General features: G+C 47.3%; 1 protein-coding gene across 1 annotated transcript in view; it reads right to left on the bottom strand.

Annotated features, from left to right (window-relative positions):
* The window catches only part of LOC142583168 (homeobox protein Hox-D4a-like), a 40,392-nt gene extending 13,775 nt beyond the window's left edge, over window positions 1-26,617 (bottom strand). The window contains exon 1 of the mRNA XM_075693524.1: window positions 26,050-26,617. Within this exon, the coding sequence (XP_075549639.1) occupies window positions 26,050-26,617 (568 nt within the window). The remainder of the gene's footprint in view (window positions 1-26,049) is intronic.
* Window positions 26,618-27,286: the final 669 nt, after the last annotated feature.

A 27,286-nucleotide genomic window follows, 5' to 3' on the forward strand; every position in this document is an offset into this window, starting at 1 on the left:
ATGATTAGAGTGTAGGCCGCAAAAGCTTTGCAGCTCCAAACAAAAAATGAATAAAAAATTCCGCCAGCGCCACTGCACATGCGCGAGACGCAAACAGAGTTTTGTGTTTGCGTCCGCGACGCTATTTTACTGAAATAGCGCAGCGACCCAAACCTGACGCAAAAGTTCTGCGTCAACGAACATGGCGCCGCCCATCTAAGTGGCGGCTCTCGCCGTGTACCAGATTCGACCTCGTTCGCTAAGACCATTCCTAACTATGCACCACGTGCGATTCTGAACGAACCCAATTTTTTTTTTTGCAAAGCCCCGCTATCTCCCATAAACATCCAACGGCTTAGTGTTAATCCCAGAATGTGGCATCCTCCTTCGGCGAACCTCTGCGGTTCCACGCGGGTTCGATGAACACCGAAATAAAGTGCCAGCAAGACGGTACAGCGGTACTACATTGTACGTCCGTCAGAGAAAAGTGCGCGAATGATGAAACGGACGATTGCGAAGGACCCAGGGTTTCTAACTATACAGCGAGAAACTCTCAGGACAGGCCTCTGCTTACGTCTATGATGATGATGATGATAGCGTGCTGTTGATTTTAAGTTTTGCTAGCTGCTCAGCATCGCTGGAAGGAGGGCTTCGCTCATTTGCATGCTTTGGCGCAGGCTCGGCGCAATTTATTCGCTAAAATGGCGTTTTGGCGCAGGATGGCGCAAGGCAGCGCTCTCGGCACAATTTGGCGCAATTGGCGCAGGTCTTCCACCACTGCATTAATCAAGGATTGAAAAATCAGACAGCGACTTTCCCGCCCGCCGTGTCAACCTGCAAATTTCGCCACTCATAGTGACAACTATAAACGTAAATATAACAATAAGTGCCATGCTCACGCCTTCCAAAAGCGCCGCTTGTTTCCATACTAGGTGCTGTGTTTTACCGAGAAAACAGAGAGAAATTAGTCCAGAGGCAACCTTTATGGGCATTGTAGCCTTGTACCGTTCATCTCTTTCATCCTATTTCATCCGGCAGCTATACAAGCGCGGCTTTTCATTCGAGAGCCGGAAAGAAGCCCGACTTGCCAACTTGTGCCCTGAATCAAGCCGCTCTACATATACTGCATGATTCATACTTCAATAGAGTACACATTTATACAGATAGCTCTCCGGCTCTAACCAGTCTCTATTGGCGCGGCAGTCATTCCGTCGATATCATTATGCAAGAAGTTCAAGATCAGCCAGGTCACATCATCGACAGGATCCGAACTTTCCGCCCTTCATAGTGCAGTGCTATATGTGCAGCAACAACCACCAAATAACTGGGCTACAACAATCCCCCAATAACTGTGACTCGAAGGCAGCCCTGCAGTCAATCTTGTCAGCTCGGCGCCGCGCAGCCCTCATGAAGAATTGATATATACGATTACGCTACCATCAAGCGGTGGACGGAGGCCACGACATTGTATTTCAGTGGCTAGCCACTGAAGCCCAGGTAGCTACCTGGGCACTGCAACACTACTGGCAATGAAAGTGCCGACAAAGCTGCCCATGAGGCACATGATGAATGTGAAAGAATTTCGATACCATTGTCGAAAATGAAAGCAGCGTGGAACCTCATTACTCTAAAGAAATGGAACACACCGGAGTTCACCGACCGGCGACTATATACCATGGACTCGCATATGAGATTACAACTTTTACCAGGTTTTAACCGATGGGAAGAAACGCTACTGTGCCGCTTGCAAGTATGAGTTTATTTCACAAACGTCTACTCATTCCTAACTGGAATGGCGGACAGTCCAAATTGCTGCACATGTGGTGTCGAACAAACTATCAAACATTTACGAAAACGAAGAGGAAAACGAGAGGAGTGTACTACGGGCAGCTTTGGGGCACTTAGACGACCGTCCTTTTACAGAGACGATCATGGTCTGTGGCCTCGTGCGTCTTCTATGTGCAAAGCCACAAAAGCGCTGTTGCGTTTCTTGAAATGCACCAGCCTGTATGACCGCCGGTGTGTGGTTCACTCAGCGATGAACGCTTGTGTGTGCAGCAGTGCAAACAGAGAGATTATTTCTTCCTACTCCTCTTTCAATCCCCTTTCTCCTTCCCAAGTACAGGGTAGCCAACAGGGCTCAACCTAGCTGACCTCCCTGCCTTTCCCTTATAACTTCTCTCTCTCTCTCTCTGTCACACACACACACACACACACACACACACACACACACACACACACACACACACACACACACACACACACACACACACACACACACACACACACACACACACACACACACACACCACTGCTTTTTGGCGAGCACCAGATTATGCAGACACTCTGCAGACGTGAAATACTGTGAATTACGTCTGCTTGAGTATGAACGTTTAGGGGTTGTGCAAGACACGGTGATTATTGCGCAAATAATTGTTACTTGTCATGTCGCTTTTGCGCATAAGCTGTCAGAGTGATTTTTAGTTTGACACTTCTTCAATAAACATTGGTTTGATAGTCAGCTCTCTTCGTGCGCACTTATTTTTTCGCGTTGACATCTATCGCACAGTCAACGTGCTGCTGCTTAGATTTAGTGGCCGCATACAGTCGTGCCCACTAATAGGCATCCAATTTTCATGTAAAGCCCCACTTTCGTTTTCTCGTTAAGAGCAAAAAAAGAAGAAGAAAAAGAAACGTTGCGTTTAAGAGCAGCGTTAGGCCATTTCTTCGCTTCCTAAAGCACCTGTCCTCGTACGCGATTGCGTGATAATCAGTGAAGCATAAAGCTTTCATTGACCTCCCCTAACATGGGAGGGCGGAGGGGGCTATATGAATTCTGTCGCCAAGCTTATACTCACTTATACTTATCCCAGTGAGTGAGGATTCGGGGCAAGTTGATTTCTGAATTCATTTGTCTTACATGTACAATACCTGCGCTACCGAAGCACTCATTATCTTTTCGGAATTTGCATCATTATGCCCCGGCACAACACTGCCTCAGACTGACATTCGGCAGGCTTGCTGTGGCAGGCGAAAATAGTCGAAATTTCATGTCTGCCCAATAATATGAATTTTTTCAATATATGTACTGCTCCTTTAATTATTTCCAGGCGATACCTCTCTTTGAAGTCAGAAACCAGGTGTACATCCATCTTCTCAATAACCAATTGTTTCCTAGTATGAAGTGTTAAAAAGATAATGCACATCCAACGCAAGTGTTGGAATTTATGTGAAGCGAAGCTTTCAGAAAGAGGTAATTAAATGCTTTAGAACTAACAGCCATGCGTACAATATTGCTTACTTTCGAGTAATTTCATGGAATGTTGTTGTTAACCCGCCACGAAGGTTACAACTTCATTGCCATGGAATCTTGATGTTTATGCACCTAATCACTGACAAGCTGTGTCGGAACGCAAGCTCCAATTAAGCCCTTGAGACATTAATGTAAACAGGCTTGTGTATCACATCTGTAGCAGCCTAGCTTGACAAATCTTTGTGGCCATGGTGTTGGAGATATGCAACCCATCACATTTAAAGATATTTCTGTAAATCTAGCCCACCCTTAAAGAGACTGTGCATGCACCATAATTTTCTATGCATTCTGGAACATGAGAACATGTATTTCTACACCTTGACCATACACAGACGCATTACAGTTGATTTAGACGACCATTCTGAGCAGCTCTCGGACGCAATAAATGTCGCGGTGCTTTGAGCATTCTAACAGAACATTGCGCGTGGACCAACGGAACCAGACTCACTCGGCTATTTAAGACTCAGATGTTTGTGAGAAATGCGCAACTTTTTCTTGGGAAAAACTACTTCAATGCTTTTATGCTTTAACGATTGAAACAATAAACACTATGCTGGATCATGCAGCGGAGTGCTCCAGTGACCAAGCTTGTTATAACACGTCGATCTCCCAAAATAGGTAGCAAGCTTCTCATTAGACAAAGTGGAATTTACACCTCGGCTTGAGCCTGTAAAAAGCAGTCGTATCGTTTGCTGTCCGCCCACCTATAAATCAACAATGGTGACAGCAGCCATCCGGTGTTTGTATACACACACTTAAAAAACCTCAATTCTTCTTATATTTCTTTTCTGCGCCTCTCAGCTTTGGGGAGCGCGCATTCTATCTTGGCACTGTCTCTAGCTCCCAAACCCACACCCTGTTACCCGTGCAAGAGTGAGTAAAATGACCTGATGCAGGACTATAAAGCTAGGAGAGGCCGCGCACACCATACGCGCTTCCCAAGAAAACCACTTGTTTAACGTTTATTCAGTTAGCATCCCTTTGTTCATCACAGCACACGCGCGGGCACGTCCGCAGTTAACCAGCCGACAGGGTCCTCGGAAATCCATCTCTCGACATTAACTGCAGTAACCAGCACGTGTTAACATGCTGCGCTAAATGCGATCAGCCAAACTTCCTAAACTTCAGAAAAATCAAATCATCAGGATGTTACTCGGCCATATCGTTCCTTAAGCTTTCAGAAGCCGTTACCTACACAGTTGGACCAACCTCTTGACACAGTAACGTGCAGTGCTGTGACAGAAATTACGTACATCTTGATTATGAAATTTAAAAATAATTTGTGTCCAGAGTTATGACATTGAGCACAGACACCGCATTGGCAACTAGCAACAACTTAATAACGTTTCAGTTCTCCAAGGCTGCATAGCGCTTGTGGAGCTTTTAACCTATAGAAGACTACATTGACTGATCAAAAACTTGGTATAGCAAGGCCACTTCTTTTTGAACGCCAATTCACACACGCGGTTGAACATCATAATCGTCGATTGAGGAATTTGTATGCGATGGGTGGGTTTTCAAATATGCATTTACGCTTGAAAAGCATTATTATTGATACTGACATGCCTACTACGACAGCTTCTATTGATTTTGCACGCATTTTTACATTTTTAGCCTCTCAGAATGAGCTCTTGATCGTAACATTTGCATCTTTTTCACGGACATCGTGACCTCGAAATGCAATAACGACAAATGTGCAACGCGAAACGAATGCAGGTATCGCTGTACCTTCATATTTGCTATACGATAGCAATGAGTTAATTATGCGTGACAAGGCGTCATTAACCATGCAGCAGTGCTACCCGCCTTAGCGTACAAACACGCGATTTATACTGGTGTCGACAGACTCGTCCGACCATTATGCAGCTGGGCTTGCGTGGCAAAACGTTCGAAACTTGCCCAATGCGTTTTCCCAACGAAAAAAAAAAAAACATAAATCACCCACACCACAGACCAATTGCGTCCTGGATAGAAGACGTTGTGTTGTGCAGATGTAAGGATAGTCGCGCCGAAAAAGGTTCTTACGTCCACTACGGCTGAACTGCCTAAGTTATGCATGACTGGCACCACGGCAAGCTCTGGGTGACGGACACGACAGGCGTGTACGCCAGGCGGCTGTGCCCCCACATTATTCCAAGACGAGCGACAAAAGTCACCGCCCCCGAGTCACCGAAAGCGCTGTACACCGAAACGATTGGCTGTCAGCGCGAGGGCGCTCTGGAAGCATGCCCAAAATGCTGACGCATGGGAGGTTACATTGCATTTTTCTTCGGGCAGTGTTCTACACATCTCAGGCCAAAGAACAACCCCGATTCGAACAACGCCGTGCGATTGTAATGTCCTGACTCCAGAATGGACGTCTCAGCGTGGTACTTAACCAAGGCGGTTCTCACAATTGGATAAAAAAGCAGCGCGACTGAGATAAGGACAAGAAGAAACACAAAGCTGCACCACAGCGCTTGTGATGTAGCTTTGTGTCACTACTTGTCTTTGTCCCAGACGGGCTGCGTTTTTATACATTTACGAGCCAACTGGCTCAAACGAAAGTTTTACTACAGGTTCTCACAACTTGTGCTTCTACAGCGATAGTTATGCTCGTCACATAAACCTGGCTTTCATTTTCAGTGAACTTGTTTACGCAGACATATTACGCAATTCTGAATGGGTAAATCGCCCTGACGCTGTCTGTCGCTTGATTATCATAAATTTTTTACTGCATAGCTTTTCTGGGCACCGTCACAAGTGCTGCGTACATTGATAAGCCTTGTATTCCTACACTAATAGACAACGACGCGGTGTCCCTTTTTTGTTTAAGTGCTTCGTCTTCTTTCGCAGTCTCGATTATGCGTCAGGATGAGAGATACTGCGGAAGTTAATGTGAAAGCTATCACTAACAAATCTTGCACAACTGAGCACAAGAGTATGTTCACAGGCTGATCAGCAAAAAGCAAATATAGTTAACGCCGTTGTACATGAAGAAGTATATAGGATACAAGAATGAAGAGGGCGACAGCTGTTGTGATGTCACCTTCTTCATCATTATGCAGCATTTCGTATACCGCTGGATCATGTTGAGGAATCGAAATGAACCAGTTCGCTTCTCGAGAGAGGTGATTCCACAGCACGAATAAAATTGTGCGCACATGGTTGACTGGTACAATACATGCAGCTTCATATAATTATAAAAGCAACGTGAAGTATCACATTTACACGGAAGATTTTTCAACCTACGTGTCTCTTACCGGTCGGAGATTACCATCAGGTTGATTTCCAATCAAACTCTGATTTTGCTATTCATAATGAAGGTCAAGTCATGAACGCTGTATAAGCTCATCGAAATCTTTTCGATGGAAAGACTTCCAGTTAAAGTCAAAATAGCTTCGAGGCATTTCAGCATTAGAGGGAGTAGTGCGTTACAAAATAAACAACAGAGGGGAATAAAATGTGAGGTTATACACAGTAACTGATAAATATACCAACGTTAAATAAAGGTCGGTTGTATACAGCATTGGAACAGTGCAGTACCAGTGGCATGAAAACAGCCCTTCTGTGTAACTGCTTTTTAGGGCTCCACAACAGCCAAATTCACAGTCTCTTTCATTCCTAAAACACTGTCATAGCCTGGTATACCCTTCACTACTACAGCAGGCGCCACAATATGCCGGCGCCTGCTGCTACTAACCACTAAACAGTAAGAACTGCTTTGTTAACACATGTCGATACCTAGAACCAATGTCCACCTATATTCAGAATATATTCAATGAGAGCGTTTCTACGACGAGTATCACCAAGCATAAGGGTAGAAAATGAGGTAAGTAGCTAAATCATAATGGAAGAAGCACAAGACAGAATATTAGTAAACTGTTCCCCTTGGCTTTTGTAGCAATATACACCGCGCATTCGGCAAGAGAAGCGATATAATTTAAGCCTATCCTGCAAGTTTTGTGGCGTGTAAAGAACGTTATTCGTCACTTAAGTGCAGGCATGTGTTCGCGCGCACTCGACATCAGGTGAAATATTTCGTACTGTACGTTTACGTGTGCTGAACGCGAACAAGTAAACTACAAGTAAACTAGAAGTAAGTAAACAAATACAAGGAGACAAATTCACAAAGCTTTTCATACGTAAGCGCTCCTGTCCATTCGACTTTCTGTTAATACTGGTCGAGGAGAGCCAGAACGACGTCAGGGAACGTATTCAGACGAACCTCTTACGCTAGAATTTTTGTAAGAGCATATGCTGGCCAATCCTGATGCTGGACATATTATTAGTGCATGCAACCAGCCAGTAGCAGACTACTTACGAACATAAAGCTTCGTGAAGTCAGTCCCTGTTCAGTGCGAGAAAAAAAAAGGATGCTCGCTTCTGTATCCAGTCGGCACTACTATATAACCGCGACTTGTGTTGTACATTCAAGTGTTCGCACATTTGCAAACATTTATTCACTGCTATTCAAACACCCGCTAACATTTTCCCTCTGACAGCACATCTGATTTGCATCCGCACACGCAAACGCAATCGCAGCGCCTGGCGTCCAACATTTCACTTCACAGGCAATCGTACGCGAATTTTCTAAGTTCGCGCAGCGAGCTCTGAACCAGGACTTGCTGCAAATGTTGTGTACTGTTTTACAGTGTTCAACTGAACTTTCCAAAAGAAGAAAAAGCTTTGTATGGACTCGCCATGTCTGTTTCCATTCATCGTTTTATTCGTAGAACCTCGCTGTCTGCTGTGCCGAAGGCACCTGCTGTGGTTATTTATTGGCTATGGTTTTGGGCTGCTAAGCAAGATGGCGCGGTATCGAATCCTGGCCATGGCGGCCGCATTTCAATGGGCGCGAAATGCGAAAAACATCCGTGTACTTAGATTTAGGTGCACGTTAAAGAACCCTATAGGTGGTCGAAATTATGACGGAGTCCCCCCACTACGGCGGGCCTCCTAATCAGATGGTGGTTTGGACATGTAACCCACCCCCCTTTCTTTTTTGCCACGCGAAGGCATCCTTGTATGGTCAGTTGTCGCGTAGTATCAACCATATCTAAATACCCCTGCTCAGTAGCTGCTTTGCGTTTCATAGTCCAAACATAACTTCGCGAAGGCATACGTTCGGCGATATATGGTCTTGCATACCTAATAAGAAGCGAATGCACAAGCTCGGCTATGCAGAACCAGTTAGTTTTAATCCGATGTATCCGATTAATCCGTGTACATGTTTTCACAAACGTCCCTGTTTGAAAGCTGTGCGCTCTCTAGGCTTGTCAGTTTAGTCATCTTCCTGCATGGCACAGTCGCACCCCGCGTGCTTGTGAACGACATCTGCTGTCTGCGTTTCCAACTCACATTTCAAAAGGCCACTGTTCGAAGAAGTCGCATATGCGGGCACCTACGATGTACCGTAGACAGAACGTCGGCGTCATGTGGAGTCAACTTCAATTCTTGCACAGCACGAATCCGGATCCAAAGCAGTGTGAACAGGTGCATCGATTAAGCACCTGCATCAACAAGCCGTGTGCCTTCACTTTCTGTTCTCATCGTCCCATGTCACTACCGCTTCCTTCTCTTGATCGCAGAGTAAAGCTGTAGCAACTCCGGCGTATCGCAGTAAACAATTGTGTTATGTGTGATGTTTTAAGTACAGCTCCTGTGCATTTCAGCATGCGTCGGCCAGATTTCTGCGGGGAATCAGCGTTGGCTAGGAGGCGCTACGGCAGTTTAAGTGCGCACAAAATGCTGACGCCGTCCGGCACAGCGAGGCCTCAAGAATGGCACGACATGTTGAACGATAAGATACGCGCTCCTGTATCAACGCTTGCGTTCGCCCGATGCCTCCAGCTAATATCCGTGTCCATGGCCATGCACGTTGCGAGAAGCGCATTCGCTCCTGCAATCCAGCACGCCGGTGGTAAGTCAGGTCAGAAGCTGAGCACACGGGTCTCGATATGAACGGCAAGTTTGCCGAGGCGATATCGCTGCACGTGCTATGCAGGGTGTTTCAGTGAACACTTTCAAAAATTATTAAGTGTTGCCTGTGGCAGATAGGGCAATTCTAGTTCATGAAGTGGTCTACTCGGAGCGGCAGACACTACTTGCACAAAAGAAAATGCAAATAGATAATCGACTAATTAACACAAATCACTAATTACCTTTTAAACTAATTACATTATGACCCATATTGCAATTTACAAATTTGAGCCCTGGAGTTCGCGAGCCGGGTCCACTTGGAAGGGATTCTCAGGATTACACCAGTCCGTGATATTCCCTCACTTCGCGGATAAATGAATTGGCATTCCAGTTACTGTTGTGCATGAATGCATAAAACGACGTTTTGTTAAAGCAGATGGAACGCCAGTGCATTTCTCCGAAAAGTTTGGGAATTAATATCTCGAAACTGGTGTCATCCTGAGAATTGGTTCCAAGTGGATCCGCCTTGCGAAGTCCACCGCTAGAATATCTAAATTGCATTATGGGTCATAATATAATTAGTCTAAAATTTAATTAGTAAATTTTTTTTAATTAGTCGATTACTCATTTCCATTTTTTGTGCAAGTAGTGTCCGCCGCTTCGAGTGTAGACCACCTCATGAACTAGAATTGAGCTATCTATCGCAGGCAACCTTTAAAAAAATTTCAAAGTGTTCGCTGAAACATGCTGTATACCGTACACTGTTTCCTCCACACTGTAAAATAATTTACACCCTATAAAGTGAAAAAGGGTGTAAATGTGTCTATAACTCACTCTTAGGGTTTCCGTTATATAAATAACACCCTAAGGGTGTGAGTTATAGACACATTTACACCCTTTGTCACTTTCTAGGGTGTAAATTATTTTACAGTGCACTTGCTAGTCATGTTACACGTCGCTGCTGTCGGCAGACGAAATTTCAGCGTTTGTTGCCCATAGTGCATTACAGCCGTGCACGCTGTGTGTGCCTTGCATGCAGACAGCGCTGAACAGCTAGAGTTCGCTGTAGCCAACCTTGTCGAAACGTGGGCTCCAGCGATGTTCCCTTGTCACTTCAAATATCCATATTTATGGAATCCTCGGCCTTTTCCCCGCCATTACAGTGTTTGTTACTCTGCTAGTGCATCCGCGTTGCACCCGCGCACGCAAACTCAATGGCAGTGCTGAGTATCCAACATTTTGCACGGCGAGCTCTTCACCAGGACTTGCTGCTAATCTCATGTACTGTTTCACAATGTTCAACAGCTCTTCCTTTAAAAAGAACTTTGTGTAGGCGCGCCATTTTTGTTTCCATTCGTCGTTTTTCGTACAGTATTTCATACTTTTAGTGCGAAAGGCATGCATTTACGGATACCTTTTGTTATCAGTGGTGGAACAGCCATTTTACTTTTCGGCGCAGGTCTTGGCGCAGGCAAAAAGACGATTTGGCGCAGCAGCAAACACTTTTGGCGCAGGGTCCAACGCACGTGTGCTTACCACATACCACGAAAATATTAACTGGTGTAGCCAACATGTTGTAGATAAGGGTTTGCGCGAAGCTTGCCCTGCAAGCGCGGTCAGGAAAGAGTGCGGCACTCCTCCACACCGTGACGAACAAAGGGCGCTACGGCCGGGTTCGAGGATATGGCTCAGAGAAGGCGCCACAGACAGATCGTCAACAAACGCGTGTTTATTAACCCAGAATGCAACACAGCGCGACAGTCACCATTTGTGGGCAAAGGCTGACCGCATGACTAATCGAGTACGCGCGCGCCTCCACTGAACGTGACATGATGCAATATACTCATTTCATGCCACGCACATTAGTAAACTTTCGAATGGGGGCCGCAAGGAGTTTAAGAAAGTGGCAGCGCCACTGCGCATGCGCGAGACGCAAATCCGTTTTTGCGTTTGTGTCAGCGACGCTATTTCACTGAAATAGCGCAGCGACAGAAGCTCGACGCAAAAGCTTTACGTCAACGAACATGGCAGCGCCCATCGAAGTGGCGACTTTTGCCGTGTACCACATTCGTTAATGTCGTTCTTAACAATGGACCACGTGCGATTCTGATCTCAGCAACTCCTTTGCAAAGCCACGTTATCACCTATAAACATCGAAAAAGTTAACCTTTAATCTTAAAATGTGACATCTTCCTCCGGCAAACTTCAGCGTAGCACGAGCTTTGGATGAACACCGAAATAAAGCGCCAGCAAAACGGTACAGCGCCACAATATTGTACCGCCGTCAGAGAAAAATTCGCGAATGACGAACCGGACGGCTCCGACGGGCCCACTGTATAGACGGGCCTCCGTTTCCTTCTATGGTGATGATGATAGCGTGCTGTTGGTTTTGATTTCAGTTTTGATAACTGCGAAGCATCGACAGAAGGAAGCTTTTATGCATGCTTTGGCGCAGGCACAGCGCAATTTTCTGCTGAACTGCCGTTTTGGCACTGGATGGTGCAAAGGGTCGCTCTCAGCGCAGTTTGGCGTATTTGGCGCAGCTGCTCCCCCATTGTGTTATGCGACGTTATTAGGACGGCGTAACGACACCACTCGGTCACCTGGTCACTCGACCTTGGTTATCGCAACATGCCGCATTTCTTAATTAGCTGTTACAACTTATAGTCACGCTCTTCCTGTCGGTACTTCATTTTTGCTTGCGTCTTAATTGCGCTTCTCTTCTAATAGTGAAGTTTCACCAACTAGCCCAATAAGAAATGCTCCTGCATTTTGTTAAGCGCGTGTCGCAATGATTGAGATCATTTCTCGTTGATCTGCGCTGAATACTACGAACAGGCGCAACATAAAGCCTTTAATGTAGCAAGGAAGATTCCGATGTTAGAAGTTGGAACAGTTCATTAAGGAGTGACCAGCCTGCATACCGCCTGTTTGAAAAACAACCAGCCCATTGAGATCGTGGATGGCGCGAGGATGACTCCTTCTCGTAACGCGACAGTGTATACGGAACTGACCTGATTTGACGCTGGACGAACTCTAGAGGTCTTATGTTGCCTTCGTAAGCAAAAACCCAAAAGCCAAATGCGAGCGTTCAGTCTATATTCACACATCCACCACAATGTCGACAATGGGCGACAGCTTTTCCAAACTTACGGTACGTTCTTGGAATTTGCGCGCATGACGAAAGTCACCTCGATGTGTTACTAGAGTATATATAACCCCCCGTGTTCCTGCGGACGGAATTAGGGCATAAAGCTTCTGCACGAATGTTAATTCTCTGCGATACAAACGGTATCGCGCCATGAACGTATATGGTGCGAGCTGCGCGCACACCTAGGCACTTCGAGTAGCGGAAGCATACAGTCATTTTTCTTGAGTCAACCATCGACATTTTTTCCTACGTGTGTAGTGCACCTGCCACATTTACAAGACGCGACAGCTACTTCTGCCCAGATTACTTGGCAGCCTTTCATTCACGATTCCAGACCATGCGCAGTCGAGTGTTGATTCACGTTGTCCACCGTCGATTTTTCTCCACCTAAATTCCGACATTGCCGGACTGGGCACATAAAATGCTGTTTTTGCTTAAATGTTAACTCTATGTCCCTTACACGATCATCGCAGTAGGTTTGCGACTCATTTACTCGGAACACGTCGAAGTTGTCGCATTTCACATGCGACATCATCATGGTGGCAGAGCTCCATGCAATACTCTTGACCACTGAATTCATTCAAGCACAGGAGGTAAAAACTGGCTGTGGGGTCTATTTAAACAGACTCAAAGTCGGTTTTTCAATACTTGCAGCGCTTTGACACGCGTGATCTAAACGAAGTGATGATTTCTCAGATTTACTTTAACATAGCTACAGCTGCATCTTCAGGCCATCAAACGAAGCTGCAATGGATTCCTGGAATTGTCAGTATTGCACGAAACACTTAGGCTGACGAAATCGCTCATTCCGTTCCTGTCACACTAACTTAATGCACGACAACTGATTCTAACGTTACAACTAAACAATTGTGAACGCCCGTAACACACGTTTATCGATTCCATGCCAATTCTGTGAACGCTCTTCTTTGGCCACCATCTGCATACTTTCTTATCTCTGCTGCTACTGGTCGTGACGTAGACTGTATATATGGTTCATCCACTCAGGTTGGAAGTGGCGTATACAACCATCTTTATGTACCGTATACGTCGTTCAGCTATGCCTAGTTGCACGTGAGGTCTTTCATGGAATAACATAGAAAACATTCTGATAAGTTGTCCTATGTTCGAACAGGGAAAAAAAAAGTGCTTTGAAGGCAACTTCGACGACCCTTGATAATCGTCCATTCAGCCTAGCCTAGCATCTTGAACAGTTGTTTGGGCCATGGGATAACGCTTCATTACAGCGATCACCTCTGAAGGCTTTGATAACTTTCTTTACGGAAAGTGACATTAAATATCTCTATATTAATACTTCGTATGTCGCCGTGTGTTACTGTTATGTCGCAGCATTCTATGTGCGTAACAGATAGATTTGTGCTTACTTGTACAAAATGCAGAACGTGCTGTCTATTCTTTCTATGTATTGACTGTTTAGGCATGTCTACAAAATGTGCTTTATCGCTGGAAAGCTTGTTTGTTTCCTTTTTCATCTATCACCACATCTCGTCATCATTTGCTCATTGGACAATCTTTTGTTTCTGGAGAAGCCGGCGACACAAAATTTACCAACACTTCGAATTTTATCACAATAAGTCGCATCACATCACTTCCAACAGGCCGTTTGACATTATGGTTTGACATTGGTTTGCATCTGCCATTAAAAAAAAGACGACAGAAAGTGGAAGGATGGCGTCGGAGGAAGTAGCGTATAAAGTGTTTAATCGGAGAAGAAATTTCATCAGCAATCCTCCCTCCGTTCCGAAACTTGGAATGGGTTTGTAGGTTATTTGACGCTTTCCAACGTTAGCAAGGATTGTGAATAGCCAACCACTAAGCAGAAACGCACAGTGCCGCCTAGTTACAAAGGATTCCTACTCTCTCAACGAAAAAAAAGAAGGAGAAAACGACAGCACTAATGCGATACTACGCCTAAACCAAGTATACGATTTACTCTACTTAAGCGCATCAGCCGATAGACCGTCTTTGCCAACATATACACATTTAGCTAACGCCTTTGAACGTATTAAAGAAAGGAATAGTGCCGGAATAATCACTTACGGAACCAACTTGTCTGAAGCGTTAATCTCGACGAGTACGTTTCAATGCGGAGTTATAAATGCCCGCGCTCACCGCAATGCGAAGTGTCATGCCTCTCGTTCGCAGCGAGGTCCTTTGCGATGCATACTGCGCCCCGCTCAGCAAGCGCCAGAAATAGCTCATCAGAGTGGCGCGGTGTTAATGAGAAGCCGCGGCACCGCTCCCTGCGCGACGCCACTCAATAACCTCGCCGTCGCCGCGACACACGCGTGCACCTCCTATCGCGCACGCAACACCGACACGTTTCCCATAAAAAACAGGCCCACTGCACCGTCGTTGCAGAGCCGTTATACACACACAAAACGCACACGCAACACGAGCGACAACCTGCCAGCATATCCGGCGAAATCGTGCGTCGTCCAAAACTGCGACACTCGCCAACAGCTGCTGGCAGCAACACAAGCTCTGTGCGAGAACGCACTTACAGCCTGCTACACAGGGGCGACGCGCTTCTATGGCGAAGAGACTGATCGGTCGCCCACGGCCGATAACAAGGGGCCACACGGGGTCCCCCTCTGCATGTCCGTGTGTGGCGGTGGAAGGAGGGGGGGGGGGGTTCGGAAGGAGAGAGTAGCCGAGAAAGAGAGAGACCGATAAAACAGCCATTTGCCACTGAGGCACGTGGCTCGGCGGGACAGCGAGCAAACAGACACGATTCCTAACCATTACACGTGTCGGCGAAAGGGAGGAGAGACAGACATACACGCCGGGCGGGCAGGCAAGCGATCAGTGGCACCACGGCGGCCGCCGCCAAACGGGCCCATAAATATCCGAGGGCGCCCAAAGGAGAACCACGCACGCTGCCGACGAGCGCGCGAGCGAGCGTTCGCGCGGCGGCGGCGGCAGCACCGTGAAAGAAAAAGCAGGGCGCGTGCGCGACCTTCTCCTCGCCTGACTGAAAGAAAACCGTTTTAGAACCCCGGGGCTCGCCGCCGACTATGACCTTCCTTTTGAGCCTTTCCTCTCTCTCTCGCTCCTCGCTCGAGAACTCCATAAGAACCTCCTCGTCAGGCGATCTCTCTCTTCTTTTTTTCCCGGCCATATACTAGACGAGAGCATGATTCTTCTCTCGCTGCAGGCCGTATTACTGCGGTCTCGCACAAGTGGGGAGCCTCCCTCAATGCCTTCGCTCTCCGCATCCTCCTCCGAGCAAATGGACAGTGCTTGCCACGCAGGCGACGCACATACAGACAGACGCGCCGCCACCGCCGGACCGCAATAATTTGTGTCACCCCCGGGCCGAAAACGAGTGTTTACGGCCGTTCTTTATGGCGTGCCAAGTGATTGCCGATTTCGACAACGGGGGAGGTGGAAGGGGGGGGGGGGGCGCCGCCGCGGCCAATTCCCCCTCCTCTCTTCTCATCGTCTGTACTTTGCTTTCTCCCTCCGCCTGCCACGCTTCTTTCTCACTTTCCATGCGCGACTTTTGTTAAAAAGAAAGAAAGCCCAGTGGCACGCGCGATTCCATGAACAGGTGTATAAATGGAAGCACCTATACACGCGTGTGTATAGTGTTACGCGGGTCCCCTCCTGGAATGGTCTCTGGCGTGGGATCGGGCCTTATGCTTGAGCGCCTCCGGCTCATTAATCCAGCGGGAGATCGCGCGCGTATCCTCGCCACAGCGATAAGGCTGATCGAGATTCGTTCTTTCTTTCTTTCTTTTTAAGGGGGGGGGGCAGAGGGTCCCGGTAAGCGGTCCCCCCGCTCCGCTGACGCTGGCGGGAAGTACTCGTAGCGCTCTATGTTTGCCCTTAATACAAACGTGCGTGCAATTTAAGCAAGGAGGAGAGAGGGAGAGATAAAAGAATAAAGCGGCTTTACGATGAGGGCAGGGGCTCAGGTGTTTCAATAAGCCATTCAAGTACGCGTGTTCGTTCTCACCGGAGCCATTACTATTTCTACCACTTTCATCTTGTTACGCTAAAGAAGTGCGCGCGGGCTGACGTAGCTACCAAGCAACACGCGTCGCTCGTCCGTGCGTGTACGCGTAACGGCCGCGCGCGATGTTTAAATAGACGTGTAATGGAGGCGCGAAATCGTCGCGTGCCGCAGAGTTCTTCACGCCATTTTAGTGACGCCGGGCGCGAGGAAATCACTCCAGAACACGCGAATGTCACGATTTTACTCCCGCGCGCTTCCGCACCTTCTCCCGTCGAATGCATCTCCTTCGCAGCGGAACGCGCTTGCGTCATCACAACGCGTGAATACAGTGCGCAGGCGGCACGCGTCAATGAAACGTCTTAGAGCTGTTACCTTTCGCTCGTTTACCGATAAAGGAGTCGAATTCACACATCTTCGCGTTCATAGGTGCTATCTACGATTGGCTGGACACCTTGGCTAATAATATGTCCAGCACCAGGATTTGCTGTAATTCGCACTTACACGAACAATCGTAGCGGAAGTGGCTTACAGAATACGGATCACCATTCTTGGGAGGCGTGCGAGAAATCTCGATTAGCGACATTTTTTTATGGGTGCTTGTAGCTCTTGCACGGTGCTTACTTTCCTGGAAATACTGGGCCCGTATTCCTGAAAACTTCGTACGCTAGAAGATTTCAGCCACTCGTCGTGTTGAACATATCATTAGCGAAGGCGGGTGGCCAATGGCAAATAGCATTTACGAAATAAGGGCTTTGTGAGTTCGGCGTCAGGTATCGTGAACAGCGTAATGCCGAGTCTTTCTCATTAGCTGTCAGCCATCGATGATTGCCTTTCTATTGGTGCACATGTACCCTGTTGCTGCCTTCAATCCTTACCAACAAAAAGCCGTACGTTTGTAGTTCTTTTTGAACAACTTTAATGTCTATTCTTTATTGCGTATTTGCTTTCAAAAAACGTCTAACTGGATTCACCGTTTAATTAACCATACAAATTCACGCCAAGCGGAGCGAAGTTCACACCAATAAGTTCAGTTCTATTAGCACATGAAATAGAAATGGTTGTGGAGTGAGTGGTCTGTCAGTGCGTCCGTGTTCCCAAACCGTTCATTAGCTGTGGTTCTTAAAAATAAAAAGAATTGCGAGTTCAACCTAACGTTAACACATATAAGCGGAGCCGAGACACGATAGTGCGAGAGTTACCGGAAGTCCAATGTATTACATAGGCAGGGAACGAAAGCGTTCATTTAAGGTGCCTGGATAATCGTAATAAGTAGCAAGCTGATAGTCCCGTGTTAGTGGCCATTGATGTAGAGCTCTGTCAAATTTGTGCATTCCAATGCGAACGAAAAATGCCAGACCATGTCAAAGTGCATCGCATTCGCGCATTCTGCACCCTTATTTGTCCCGGTTCGGTGATGCATGAAGTGTTATTGACACAATATATTCGATGGTTTTACTGAAAAAAAAACAACACCGTATAGCTTCGAGAAACATTATGCTGGGACGCAATGAAATATCATCACAGATTTTTTTGGACAGGTGAGGTGTCGCTACACGAGAAGAAACAAAAAAATTGTTGGCTTATAGAAGCATGTCGAACAGTTCATCCTTGTTATCATGCATGATTTCATAATGTGAAAAAAAAAGTGCAAGCATGGACATTTGTAAAACATTATTTACAATCACGCAGGCTGACTTCTTTGCAGCTGAAAGAAGTCTGTCAGCTGACATCGCGTCCAACTTTCAGTAGTTATACGCCATAAGGATGTCATCTTGCGCAGCCGCAACTTTCATGGAATAATGACTATACTTCATAATATTTGTAGGTGAAAGTTCGTTACAAATTACTCGTACGCAAAATTGTTGGCTGCGCTTGCAATTGCGTGCAAACGCCAGTGCAGGCTCAAAAATATACGGACTTCCCACTGCACAATACTGGGACGTACATTCAATCCCATATCGAATCGACAGCACTGTACTCGCAAGATACTTAAAGCCAGCCATGTTTTCGAAGAAGTCAGGCACCTAATGTAAGTTCATGCGCCGTATTCCACTACGGCGGTCTGTGCATATACGCTACCGATGCTGCTTCGAGGCAGAATATTATACACGTCTCTCGCTGACACTTTTGGCGTATACACCCCACCAGAACTGCAGACATCGCGCTAATAAAGCCTCGAAGCAGAATGACACCCGGGTGCGCACAATGGAAACAGCTGCGTAGGTGACGCGTCATCCCCACATGTTGCGCGGTTAATAGAGCGAGAATGATGTCGCACTTGTTACGGAATCAGTGTGTATACAGCTTTTGGAAACGGCGAGCACTCGGCATACGGCATCCTACCACCTCGCGAGGAAGACACGTGAACGGCCATATATACCATTCTAAAAGAGTTCTGCACAAGCCTGCAATAAGGAGGAGGGTTCATGAAAAGGAAAATCGTCATCCATCCGACTGTACAGCTTCGGAGATTTGTGGCGCAGCGGGCTATTGCCTGAAAAGAAGCTGCACCCGCGTATTCCCAAAAAGCTCTGACGCTACGTAAGACTTTTTTTTTTTTTCGTAATAGAAAAATTCTAACCAATCGCGATGCTGCACATCCGCGAAGGCGGTCGGGAATGGAAAAGAGCAGTTACGAACAAGAAGCTTTTTGAGGTGCATGGACTCCGCGGCATTCCATGGCAGCTTGACTTCTCGTGTCGTTAAACTGTTTTAACGAGACATTAAATAGACTTAGATTTAGACTTTAGAGATGTGCATTTAAAAACGCTCCAAATACGCGTAGACTTTATAGCCCAAGTAAAACTTTGTTTAGCGCTTAGAAAAGAAGATCGAACACCCAGCCCATGCATACTATACACAACAGCCTTCGTCGACTCGTTTAGGCCGTGCAAGTGGAAGAAGCTCTCGGTTTACGCGCAACTTTCGACTCATGCCATGCACGCCTCTTCTGACAAGCGTGGACGCGCAGCCCGGGCGGGCTTTTTCGTTTCGAAGCCCGCGTTGAAAACTCGAGCACCTGACGGACGGCGGGTCGCACGCGTGCGTGCTCGCCCGCCGGTTGGGCGCGAGGCTGTTTGTTGCTGTTGTGCCAGTTGGCCGACGCCGCTAAAAGGAACTAACACGCGCCTCGCTCGCGCGGGTTCTAAATCGGGACGCCGCTGCCGCTTCTGCGCGGCAACGGCAAGAAGAAGGCATCGGCGGCCCGTTCTCTCGGCTAGGCGCTGAAAACGCGCGAGCGTGCCCGACGGTATATACATACACCGCGGCTATACAGCAGCACAGACCGTGGTCGTCTCCCGACGGAGTCGGGTGGCCCGTTTTAGCGATGACTTCAAATTTAGATGGTGCTGGAGTGAGTAAGGAGTTTGAGGGGAAAGGGGAAGGGGGGGAGGGGGTCTGCAGAAGAGAACGGTCGGGAGGTCCATTGCAAAGAACGCGCGCCCGCTACCCGGTAGGCTGCGTGCGCTGAAGAGCTCGGAGGGGAGTTTTCTTTTCCTCGTCTATTCGCGCTATATGCGACTGGCCGAACTACGGGAGCGCGGCACGCGAAGGATTTTGCAGGAAGGAAGCAACACGCGACCGGGTATGCGCCTCTGTTTTTTATTTCTCATTTTGTTCTTTTTATTTCGTTCGAAGGAAGTGAACGACGAAACTTCTCCAGTGTTCAGGCGTTCGCCTTTTGGCATTTGCGGCGTATATAAAGCGTCTGCATGCACCCTTCGAGCAAGGCATTGCCAGCATGGATATTACGTGACGAACAACACGCAGGGTACTACTGCATGCGTGCTACTTGCTTTGGTTTGCTTGCGAGCAGAAGCACTAAGCCGTACATGCGTATTCGAATTGCGTCTTTCGTATGAGAAAAAAAAGAAAAAAGAAACATTCGCATTCGTATGCCCAGTTTGAGCAACCGATACATCAAAGACTGCGAAGCCCTATAGGCGAGTTCTCACACCATCGGGAAGTGGTATATTCTAGTTTCATATATAGCAGGCAACGCTGCGGAAGCAACGCTAGTTTAGTGCGCCCGGCCACACACTCCTCACACCGCGCGTTTCCCAGTGCAGTTGTTTTTCGTCTGCTACGCTTTCTACGGAAGAAGTTTCTACTCGATAAGTTTGAGCCACGAGTTGTGGACGCAAGTTCACGCCAAATGATTTGAAAAATGAATGAATTGCGTGCCTTTGTGGTTCCAGTACAGGTGGCGCACTATTTCTTGGTAGCGAGAGCAGGCGGTGCACTGTGGCCGCTGGTCGGAGAAACGTGTTACTCCGCTCGTTTGGTTTCAATACACTCCGAAACTTCGACGCCTCTCGTGTAGTAAACACGTCATATTGTGCGATATAAAAGTGCGAGACTTAATTTTACAGTGAATAACGTTACGCGCACCTAATGTCTTTCTTACAACATACAGTTTTCTTGCGAGCAGTGAGGGAAGTATAGCGATCTATGCTATGTACGAAACGGAGTACATATAAAGGCCTATTCGTGGATGTTCTTATGGTCGGTAACAACCTAAAAATTACAAACAAGCCCCTCCTACAAAATACGCAATGCACCTGGAGACGTATTCTCGGCCGACCACTCTCGGCGATACTATTGCCCTCGCGTGACGTAGTGCTCGACCAGCCAATCAGCTCATCCGGTTTTGCTCAATGAGCCAATAAGCGTGCACTGAAAGCGATATCGCTGAAATACGTCCCTGCATTTCAACCCTGAAAGAGAGACGAGCCTGCTGGCCGGAATCCACTAACAGCTTATCATTTTGTTCTGCTAACGAAAACTCTGGGTCAATGGCAAAAGAAAAGCTAGTTGTTTCAAGCAAAAATGTCAGCTATGGCCGAGCAGTGATTCAAGATTGCCTAACAATATCGCCCTAGACGATCAGGTTTCATCTTGAAACACGTGGCACAAAGGCTGATCTCAACTGGTGGGTGCATCTGCGCAAACACTGTTTGAATTGGACAGTGTACTCATTCGCAACTTCATAAGTAGATTGTCACCGACACCGCCTGCGCGCTGTCACTGTAGCTCTGCTTATGCGGCCGTTTCGGGGCTCACACGCGGATTGCGTTAGTGGCAGCTCTTTACCACCCCTGCCATACAAGCTCCTGGCATACCTCCATCGTGGAACCAGCAAAAACACGACACACATGAGAAATAAAAATACGTATTACTGGCTTTAAAATGACGATAATATTAATAATAAACGCGCGACGAAGGCTGCCAACTATATCCGTGTGAGGCGCACTCAAGGCAACTTTTATTTTGTAACCGTTGATAATTATATGTCTAAACGCGAAAGTCAGGGACTCCGACGAAAGCGGCGTTGCTGATTGATATTACGATACGCATACCGTTCCTTGCCGTACGAAAACGGTTGCGAAACTCCCCTTAACACGTTTATTGGCTGTAAAAGTATGTAGAGTGTGGTTTAACTTATTCCATAACTGAAGCTATAGATACAGTGTACTTTCCAAAACCGGTAGGAAGCGATTTCTGGACGTCATGAAGGGAATATGTTAAGCGCACATGTGCATGTGAAAGCTAGCCCAATTCGACGAAATTCACTCTCCACAGTATGAGTGATGATGTTAATGGGGATCGGTATAGCGTGTAGCCGGCGCTGATGTTACCTCGTTACAGTAAAAACAAAATGAATGGCGTTAGCCCTGCACCCATTCACATGCCCTTTCAGCAATATGGTTAATGATCGCGGCGAAAGTAATGATTCCGGCGAATGTGTTATAATGTGCCGCTTGTGTGTCATAACATAGCTTTTTCCTGGCTCATTTTTTTTTTTTTTTGTCAGTGTTCCCTTGCGGCTTTTTCTTTTTTTTTTTTTCGTTTAGGTATAGGGAAAAGTACAATCACTGTCGCAATAAGCTGCCGATTTATACGGAACTACGGTGTATATTTTACCAACGCGCTTGCGAATTCTTGCGGGTTTATTGAAGCGAGTGAGTGATGATGCTTGTATTGAAGATAGATAATGATCGTTTCAACGGTTAGCTAGGAATTTTCGCGGTATTTCGCGTCAATTTGTACGCAATGAGGCCTTAAATTATTAGATGTAGGAAGGTGATTGGGACAAATAAGGAATGAGATTGAATAAAAAAAAGAGAGAGAGAGAGGAATGCTGCTGTATAAGTATACAGTAAACAGGCTATGACAACGTGCTTAACATATGCCCTCTACGCCAGCTTACTTTCAGGCGTCCCGAGACGCCATGGCGGGTAGTAATGCAACAGTTGTGAAAATATTTCCGTTATTTCCCGAAACGAATGACGCTTATCCAAAAAAGCTTTAAACATCTATTTTAAAACATTTTCAGTACTTTTACGACATTTCGCATTGAGACGGAGACAACTGAAAAGCAAATTCGATGTAAAATAATTAATCCATCCTTATCGAATCGCAACAATTGTCGACGCTAAATATACACTTGCACCTATATAATGTGCAGCCACCCCAGCTATGAAAACTCGCAGGAGAGAGGAAAGAGCGAAAAGCCCAACCATTTTGCTGAGGCAGAGAACGTAAACTGTAACTTCACCTGCAGGCTATCGTCGCCTTTCGTATGATCCCACCAATCAAACGTCACCTGGCATTGTCTTGCAAACATCTACTTTCTCGTTCGTTGTACAGTAGAGAAACCTGTGAAGGTTAGCGCGACCGAGAGCTACCTATAAATGCGGTGCGCATGGTTTTCCAAGTAACAGTCACCTGCAGTGTTGTTACTAGATTACCAATAAACTTCTCTTAGTAGCTCGTCGTCATTTTTCTTTTTCTAAACACGCTGGTTTCATGAGTGAGCGTGGTAATTGTCTTACTGTTAATTTAAGAGGCCTGTAAGCACTGTTTTACTTAATCCGTTGTCATACTAGACACTAAATGACCTTTGCAGATTGTAAGCGCCGTAAAATTTGATGCCGCGGAGCAATGACGAGCAACTGTAGTTCATCGTAACATTCAGCACGTATGGAAAACATGGAATCCTACCTAGCACAGGTTGCTGAGGATATAACCTTGAAATTACAGATAGTGAGAAAACATTTCAACGCAGAATTGTCTTTGTGGTTGGGGCGGCTAGGCCACATACCAACCTTACATCAAGGCCTGTAACTGAAATTTATTTGTCTCGATTGCACGAATTTCCGTCTTTGTTCTCTTTTAGCTTCACCTAGTTATTAATTACCTGAAGGTGTCAAAAAATTGATAATCCCGCTCGCAACTCCTGCGTTTTCAGAGTATTAGCATCTTCAAAATGTGAAATGTTTTTTCGCTTATGTTCATAAATAAGTGTGCAGCAATATTTTTCCTTCGGTTTACAAAAAAGTGCGCAACTCGTTTGATAGTTTCATGGCGCAAGCTAGTATAATTTGGAACCGTCATCCTGCCTCCATCACTCTAATACCAGATGACTATAACTTTAGTACTGTTCTACATAACTATCATCGTTATTATTTACTGCATATATGTGTATTCTTATCCTACCAATCTCCCCCCCCCCCCTTTTTTTTTGTAATCGTAGAAAACTGCCTTTTCCAACAACGTTTACTCTCGTATAGCTTCAGATTTTGTGCACACTCTTATCACGTGATTTTGCATATTATGTCCAAGGAATTTTTTCTAGCGTAATTGCATCTCCCCGTTCTCGATGCATTTAATTTTTCTATTAGTTCCGGCATCATTAATGTTCAATACCCATCTCTAGTATAGTCAGCAAATATGCATGCACTGGTATTGCTAACATACGTTCTATAAGCAGGCAAATTTGCAACAATTTTTCGAAGCGACGTCATGCTCAAGTTTCTTCTCTTATAAAGACATATGGAAGCAGAAAGACGACTGATTTCTCGACTACTTCTTCATTTGAAATGAAGACCACTGTCTCCACACTTCTTTCATTTACAATACTTCATTTTCGCCGGTTTTCTAGCTGAAACATTTTTTTTTCTACTTAGCTCGGGTGTACGAGACGTCTTAACTACGTGGCCAAAGTTATGATTTAGACGGTTAGCATACTTATCGGCCTTGTGTACAAACAGGATTGAGCTGCGTTCGTCCGCTGGTTTGTTGTTCGAAGTAATGCAAGCGTGCTTTCTTTCAATTACAGCATTCCCGGCATAACGTAGACGCCGCCGAGACAGTATTCGAAAACTAATTAATTAGCGTTTAATTCAGTAGCATCACTATTTCGCTCCTATTTGGTTCATAAAAGAAGAAAGCTCTAACCACACACGTCCCCCCCCCCCTTTTTTTTTATTGTAAATGTCTATAGGCTAATACGTGCTTTAAATTTATGATGTTCAAAGAAGTAAATGTGCTAAATTCAGACCAAGGCATAAAATCTACGAAAACTAAATTTGTGCTTCTTTTTTTTTTTGCGTAAGTGTAAAATTAGCAGTGCATGGCAGGTTGTTCAGCTGCAAAGCAGGCGTGTGATTGTTCACACAAAAGCCTTCGCTTTTCCTCCGGTGATTACACGGGACATTTAGTGCTCGATTAGGGGGCTCACGACCCTGGCTTAATGGTGAAACGCACGTGAGCTGATATCGTAGCCGGAGCTATGTGGCAATGAAATGAATATACTATCAATTTCTACAACAGCAGTCTAGGTACCGGCGAGAGCAATAATATGTATACATTACGGGTTCGCGGTGCGAAAATGGTTTGCCCGATCCCATTTGTAAAAAGGAATTGTCAAAGCAGTACGATTGCATATGTTAAGCGGTAACATGCCGACGTCTGTATTCGCGACAAAATTGCGCAGTCCTCTACGATAGTTATCCGTTTCAGTCTTTTTTTTCATCGCTACACCCATATAATGTTTACCCGATTTAGCTGGCTCATTCGGGACAGTGCCGATTGCTTTTGGAATTGCAAAAATTTGTAAACAATGAAAGGTCTATCTTGTGCGTTCTGCGCGCTGAAATACGATTATCTGAAAATTCCTGTATGTTGTGTATTTACTGAAGGACATCTTCCTGTTGAATAAATTGTTCTTGTTAACATGGGCAACGTGACAGACATTTTCATACAACTTTCTCCTTTACTTGTAAATTACCGCGCGCTTTCAGAAGCACTCATGTTGTCGCGATTACAACGCTGTCGGCAGTCGTCCACAACGCAGTTCTGCAGGCGTGTAGTAGCACGGACAGAGGGAGATGTAATAAACTATGTGACACAACTGTTTGCCCAGAGTACGCGCTCGTTGTGTCAGCATAGAAAGGTGAACACATTGCTCTCACTAAGTTTACAGGCTACATACATCCTTCGTCTATATGAGTGGCGTATGAAAGACGCAGCATATTTTGTGCGCGACTCGCAACGAGTAGCTGCGTTTGTTTGGTGAACTTACACGGCTACTATATGTCTTGCGAGCTTCGCCAATCATTTTCCGATCTCTGGTAATGTATAACATTTCTCCCGTGTTCAGCCGACGCGCATCCAAAAGAGAAACACGTTCGGTACAAAGTGAAGAACTGTGACCATAGCAGTTTCGCTTTCCCTAAGATCACACTTCGCACTCGACGGCGCGTGTCACGTGAAGGTTAGCAAACATAATTTGCGCGTGCGATATATATGACAGTTGTCCCGGGTGTTAAAGGTCGCGCACTTGGACGGCACTAGCTGAAGCTAAAGCTCCGCCGCGTTTCTCACGTCGCACGTGTTGCGTTGTGTATACGACGGCGCATGCTGTGGTGATTGACCCCTCACCTGCGTTGACGTGCGCCTTCTTCATCCAGGGATAGATGACGGGCTGTCCGGCCTGATTGCAGTCGCCGCCGGCTACCGAAGTCGGCGCCGTGGCGGTGGCCCCGGGGCTGTGCATCGGTGGCGCTGCCCCGACGTGCGGAGATTGCGGCGAAGGCCTGAGCATGGACGCCGGCGGCGGGGGCGACGGCGACCGCTGCAGCGGCGCGGGAGGCCCCGAGTACGGTGGGCTGTGTCCGCCGCCCGCGCCGGCATGGTCGAGCGTAGCTACGCTGGGCCGCGACAGCGGGCTCAGCGTGGTCTGTGTCATGGAACATGAGTGCTGGTAGTAGTGCGGCGAGGCGCTGGACACGTAGCCACCGTTCTCGGCGCCGTACGGCGGGGCCGCCGCGCCTCCGAACGAGGCGTACGGGTGCGCGGCCGCGTGGTGGTGATGGTGCGGCGGGGCGCCCGCGTAGTAGTCACCGGCCCCATGGCTCGGGATGTAGTTGCCCTGCGAGTACTCCTCGGGCGGCGGAAACTTGGGGTCCACGTAGGACGGCGAGTTCATCAAAAACGAACTCATGGTCATTAATTTTTGCCGGCTGAATTGGATGATGGAGATAGTTTTGCTTCGGTCTCGTCGCCGAGCAGCGCCATGGCTCCGCCCCGCCGCCGGAGATTAGCATATCACGTGACGGACGCCATCCAATGACGGAGGCGGCGCGCGCGGCGCTGAACCCGGCGGCGCTCCGGCGTCGGCGGCGGCGGCGACGATGATGGATGGCGATCGCGTTGCCCGCTGCCGGTCCACGCACATGCGACGGACTCTCCGGAGAACGCCGGTCGCTAAGCTGTCCGGTGCACGACGCTGGCCACGCGGATTCGGTCGGCGAGTTTCACCACGCACTGAGTCGACAGCGGCGGCGCGTCCACAAAACACGCACGGGTTGTATAATCCAAGCACGGGCGGACCGATGCGGCCCGCGCGAGCAGTCGCGATCGAGTGGGCGCTCTCTCACGTGGCAGGGCGGACGCGCCAAACTTGCCGACTATAGCGCTGCCGCCGGCGACCGGAGTGTTTGTTGGGGAAAGGGGCGGGCGGCGGAGGGGGCGCCGCACGGGGGAGGAGGGCTCGTGGGAGGGCGCTCGCCCGAGCGGCGGCCGCCGGAGCGGCGCGCGCGGGCAACAAGTTTGGCAACTCCACTCGGCCGCGGAGCAGCGCTGCGGGCGCAAGCGACTCTGGTGCTCGCCGGAGGCA

This window comes from Dermacentor variabilis, chromosome 5 (genome assembly GCF_050947875.1).
Source record: "Dermacentor variabilis isolate Ectoservices chromosome 5, ASM5094787v1, whole genome shotgun sequence".
Lineage (NCBI taxonomy): Eukaryota > Metazoa > Arthropoda > Arachnida > Ixodida > Ixodidae > Dermacentor > Dermacentor variabilis.